The 5,000-nt window shown below is 46.8% G+C and overlaps 1 protein-coding gene across 1 annotated transcript in view; it reads left to right on the top strand.

Annotated features, from left to right (window-relative positions):
* The window catches only part of si:ch211-51a6.2 (neurotrypsin), a 15,257-nt gene that overhangs the window by 3,067 nt on the left and 7,190 nt on the right, over positions 1–5,000 (top strand). The window contains exons 3-8 of the mRNA XM_020658123.3: positions 1,658–1,897; positions 3,128–3,266; positions 3,398–3,573; positions 4,205–4,352; positions 4,492–4,670; positions 4,834–4,975. Coding sequence (XP_020513779.1) covers positions 1,658–1,897; positions 3,128–3,266; positions 3,398–3,573; positions 4,205–4,352; positions 4,492–4,670; positions 4,834–4,975 — 1,024 coding nt within the window. The remainder of the gene's footprint in view (positions 1–1,657; positions 1,898–3,127; positions 3,267–3,397; positions 3,574–4,204; positions 4,353–4,491; positions 4,671–4,833; positions 4,976–5,000) is intronic.

The raw sequence follows: 5,000 nt of genomic DNA, 5'->3' as shown, positions 1-5,000 counted from the left end.
TGTGTGTGTGTGTGTGTGTGTGTGTGTGTGTGTGTGTGCGTGCGTGCGTGCGTGTGTGTGTGTGTGCGTGCGTGTGCGTGCGTGTGTGTGTTTGTTTGTTTCTGTGTTTATTTGTGTGTGTGTATGTGTGTGTGTGTCTGTGTGTGTGTGTGTGTGTGTATGTGTGTGTGTGTGTATGTGTGTGTGTGTGTGTATGTGTGTGTGTGTGTATGTGTGTGTGTGTGTCTGTGTGTGTGTGTGTGTGTGTATGTGTGTGTGTGTGTATGTGTGTGTGTGTGTGTGTGTGTATGTGCGTGTGTGTATGTGTGTGTGTGTGTCTGTGTGTGTGTGTGTGTGTGTATGTGTGTGTGTGTGTGTGTGTGTGTGTGTGTGTGTGTGTGTGTGTGTGTGTGTGTGTGTGTGTGTATGTGTCTGTGTGTGTGTGTGTGTGTCTGTGTGTGTGTGTATGTGTGTGTGTCTGTGTGTGTGTGTATGTGTCTCTGTGTCTGTGTGTCTGTGTGTGTGTGTGTGTGTGTGTGTGTGTGTGTCTGTGTGTGTGTGTGTGTGTGTGTGTGTGTGTGTCTGTGTGTGTGTGTCTGTGTGTGTGTGTGTGTCTGTGTGTCTGTGTGTGTGTGTGTCTGTGTGTGTGTGTGTTTATTTGTGTGTGTGTGTATGTGTCTCTGTGTCTGTGTGTCTGTGTGTCTGTGTGTGTGTGTATGTGTGTGTGTCTGTGTGTGTGTGTATGTGTCTCTGTGTCTGTGTGTCTGTGTGTGTGTGTGTGTGTGTGTGTGTGTGTGTGTGTCTGTGTGTGTGTGTGTGTGTGTGTGTGTGTGTCTGTGTGTGTGTGTCTGTGTGTGTGTCTGTGTGTGTGTGTCTGTGTGTGTGAGAGCGTGTGTGTGTGTGTGTGTGTGTCTGTGTGTGTGAGAGCGTGTGTGTAAACCAGTCAGCGTCTCTACAGGAAGCAGTTTTATAGTTGCTGTGAGTGTTTCTGGTTTAGCGTCTCGCCTGCAGAAGGTTTCTTCAAATCCAACTTTGTTCATAAACTATCCTGACTACAGTTATCTAAAGGACAAATCACAATTAATGATTAATTATTTACAGAAGCCCAACATGAAAAGTGTCCTTTAACTTAAACCCTTTTCACACATACGGAAATCTCCTGGAAAACTCTGCGTTGTTTATTTACATCACGTCTTACCTCAGGAAATCCCCTCCCCCCCCCCCCTGACAGGGATAGTCCCGCCCCCCCCCCTGACAGGGATAGTCCCCCGCTGTGAGGAGCATATCTGAACAACTAGGTCGGGAGAATCTCCGGAGTGGTCCTCCTGTAATTATCTAGATATTATCAGTGCATATGTGAAAACGGCTATACAGATACCCTGACTGTGAACATGTATCCATTCATGTATGAATGTTTTAATCATTTTGAAACAGAGAAAGGAAAAGACTTCAGTTTTCTAATTAAGTTATTTATCTGTGCGACATTATTTGATATAAGTCTTATAAAGACAGAATGGGGGGGGGGGGGGGGCAGAAACCTCACACTGAATACATAAATCAAACTAGAAGCCACACTAATAAAAACAGTGAAGTAATGTGACCCAAACAGAACACTGAGGCTTTTCTACTCTCATTCTTGTTTTCTTCTTTTATAAACAGTCTGACTTTGTGTCTTCAGGTCTCACCTGTTCAGGAAACATATCACACCTGGGCTTCTATAATGGCTCAGTGTCCCTCACAGACTCTGGTTCACCCTGCCTCAAGTGGACCGACTTCCCAGACTACATCCAGCAGTACCCGAATCGAGGCTTGGGAGATCACAACCACTGCAGAAACCCCGACCGAGAGCCTCGACCCTGGTGTTTCTTCAGACAGAGCTCAGGAGCTGTCAGCTGGGAGCACTGTGACTGTCTGACAGGTAAGATACACACAGGTGTTGTTGAGATACCTGCTGTCTGACAGGCGATCATGAAGTACCTGCAGTCTGACAGGTGATCATGAAGGTGATCATGAAGTACCTGCAGTCTGACAGGTGATCATGAAGTACCTGCAGTCTGACAGGTGATCATGAAGTACCTGCAGTCTGACAGGTGATCATGAAGTACCTGCAGTCTGACAGGTGATCATGAAGTACCTGCAGTCTGACAGGTGATCATGAAGTACCTGCTGTCTGACAGGTGATCATGAAGTACCTGCTGTCTGACAGGTGATCATGAAGGTGATCATGAAGTACCTGCAGTCTGACAGGTGATCATGAAGTACCTGCTGTCTGACAGGTGATCATGAAGGTGATCATGAAGTACCTGCAGTCTGACAGGTGATCATGAAGTACCTGCAGTCTGACAGGTGATCATGAAGTACCTGCAGTCTGACAGGTGATCATGAAGTACCTGCAGTCTGACAGGTGATCATGAAGTACCTGCAGTCTGACAGGTGATCATGAAGTACCTGCAGTCTGACAGGTGATCATGAAGTACCTGCAGTCTGACAGGTGATCATGAAGTACCTGCAGTCTGACAGGTGATCATGAAGTACCTGCTGTCTGACAGGTGATCATGAAGTACCTGCAGTCTGACAGGTGATCATGAAGTACCTGCAGTCTGACAGGTGATCATGAAGTACCTGCAGTCTGACAGGTGATCATGAAGTACCTGCTGTCTGACAGGTGATCATGAAGGTGATCATGAAGTACCTGCAGTCTGACAGGTGATCATGAAGTACCTGCTGTCTGACAGGTGATCATGAAGGTGATCATGAAGTACCTGCAGTCTGACAGGTGATCATGAAGTACCTGCAGTCTGACAGGTGATCATGAAGTACCTGCAGTCTGACAGGTGATCATGAAGTACCTGCAGTCTGACAGGTGATCATGAAGTACCTGCAGTCTGACAGGTGATCATGAAGTACCTGCAGTCTGACAGGTGATCATGAAGTACCTGCAGTCTGACAGGTGATCATGAAGTACCTGCAGTCTGACAGGTGATCATGAAGTACCTGCAGTCTGACAGGTGATCATGAAGTACCTGCAGTCTGACAGGTGATCATGAAGTACCTGCTGTCTGACAGGTGATCATGAAGTACCTGCAGTCTGACAGGTGATCATGAAGTACCTGCTGTCCATTGTGAATTCTTTCTGTGTTTTCTGCAGGTGAAGCCAGATTGGTGGGGGGGTTATCAGATAAAAGTGGGCGTGTGGAGGTCTACCTGAATGGCCAGTGGGGGGCAGTATGTGACACACACTGGAGCTACCTTGATGCTAGTGTAATCTGCAGACAGCTGGGACTGGGGTGAGTCCCACATCAATGAAACACAACACAAGCTGTCATAACCAGGAGTGCAGTGACTCCGCCCCCTAGGTTACAGTTTTACTGAAGTGTGTCTTTGAACTTGTTTTTCTGTGGATATGTTCTGTATGAAGTGAGATCGGAGAAGTTCTGCACAATTCAAACTTCGGACCAGCATCCGTCATTCACCTCGAGCGTCTGGGTTGCCGTGGAAATGAAAAGTCCCTGCTGGAGTGCCAGAGAAGAAAGTTTTTCATCAATGACTGTCACCATGGCAATGAAGCAGGGCTGGTTTGTGCTGAGCCTGGAGGTAAGTCTGATTATTTCACAGGCGTAGATTCCCTTGTTGTTTTTCAGGTGTAGTTTTACCTGTTGTTCTCAGGTGTGGTGTTATCTGTTGTTCTCAGATGTGGTGTTACCTGTTGTTTCTCAGGTATTGTGTTACCTGTTGTTCTCAGGTATTGTGTTACCTGTTGTTCTCAGGTATTGTGTTACCTGTTGTTTCTCAGGTATTGTGTTACCTGTTGTTCTCAGATGTGGTGTTACCTGTTGTTTCTCAGGTATTGTGTTACCTGTTGTTCTCAGGTATTGTGTTACCTGTTGTTTCTCAGGTATTGTGTTACCTGTTGTTCTCAGATGTGGTGTTACCTGTTGTTTCTCAGGTATTGTGTTACCTGTTGTTCTCAGATGTGGTGTTACCTGTTGTTTCTCAGGTATTGTGTTACCTGTTGTTCTCAGATGTGGTGTTACCTGTTGTTTCTCAGGTATTGTGTTACCTGTTGTTCTCAGATGTGGTGTTACCTGTTGTTTCTCAGGTATTGTGTTACCTGTTGTTCTCAGGTCTTGTGTTACTTTTTGTTCTCCGGTGTAGTTTTACCTGTTGTTCTCAGGTGTAGTTTTACCTGTTGTTCTCAGATGTGGTGTTACCTGTTGTTTCTCAGGTGTTGGTATCCCGTTGAGGCTGGTTGGAGGTGTGGAGGAGTTTGAGGGTCGTGTGGAGGTGTATCATGACGGCAGGTGGGGAACAATATGTGATGATCAGTGGGATGATGCTGATGCTGAGGTGGCCTGCAGACAGTTGGGACTCAGGTAAGAAACAGGTCACCTGAGCTGACTCACCTTGTTTAATGTGTTCTGATGTGAAAGTGTCAGTTACTAAATGATAATTTATAAATGATAATCTTTTCCATCCATTTGTTTAATGATGTTTCTTTATACCTACTGAAAGGGGCGTGGCCAAGGCGTGGTCCTGGGCTCACTTTGGTGCTGGTTCTGGACCAATCTGGTTGGATGGCGTCCAGTGTTCAGGAAACGAGTTCTCCCTGGATGAGTGTCCTCGGAACGAGTGGCAGCAACACAGCTGTCAACACCTGGAGGACGCAGGAGTGTCCTGCAACCCACACACAGGTCACACTACACCTGCACACACGCCTAAAAACACACACACACGCCTGCAAACACACACACACACACACACACCTGCATGCACGCACTCACTATGGAATTGTTCTCTCTTTATGTTAAACCCGTATGAAGACATTAATGTGTATGTGTGTGTTTTTGTGTTTAGAAGGAGCAGTGCGTCTGGTGGGTGGGAGGAGTCACCTGGAGGGCCGTGTAGAGGTGTACCATGAGGGCGAGTGGGGTTCTGTGTGTGACGATAACTGGACTGAAGTGAATGCTCAGGTGGTCTGCAGACAGCTGGGCTTCAGGTGAGTCAAGGATGAGGATGTGAAC

The sequence above is a fragment of the Labrus bergylta genome, chromosome 10, assembly GCF_963930695.1.
Source record: "Labrus bergylta chromosome 10, fLabBer1.1, whole genome shotgun sequence".
Classification (NCBI taxonomy): domain Eukaryota; kingdom Metazoa; phylum Chordata; class Actinopteri; order Labriformes; family Labridae; genus Labrus; species Labrus bergylta.
This window is presented reverse-complemented; position numbering and strand designations above follow the sequence as displayed.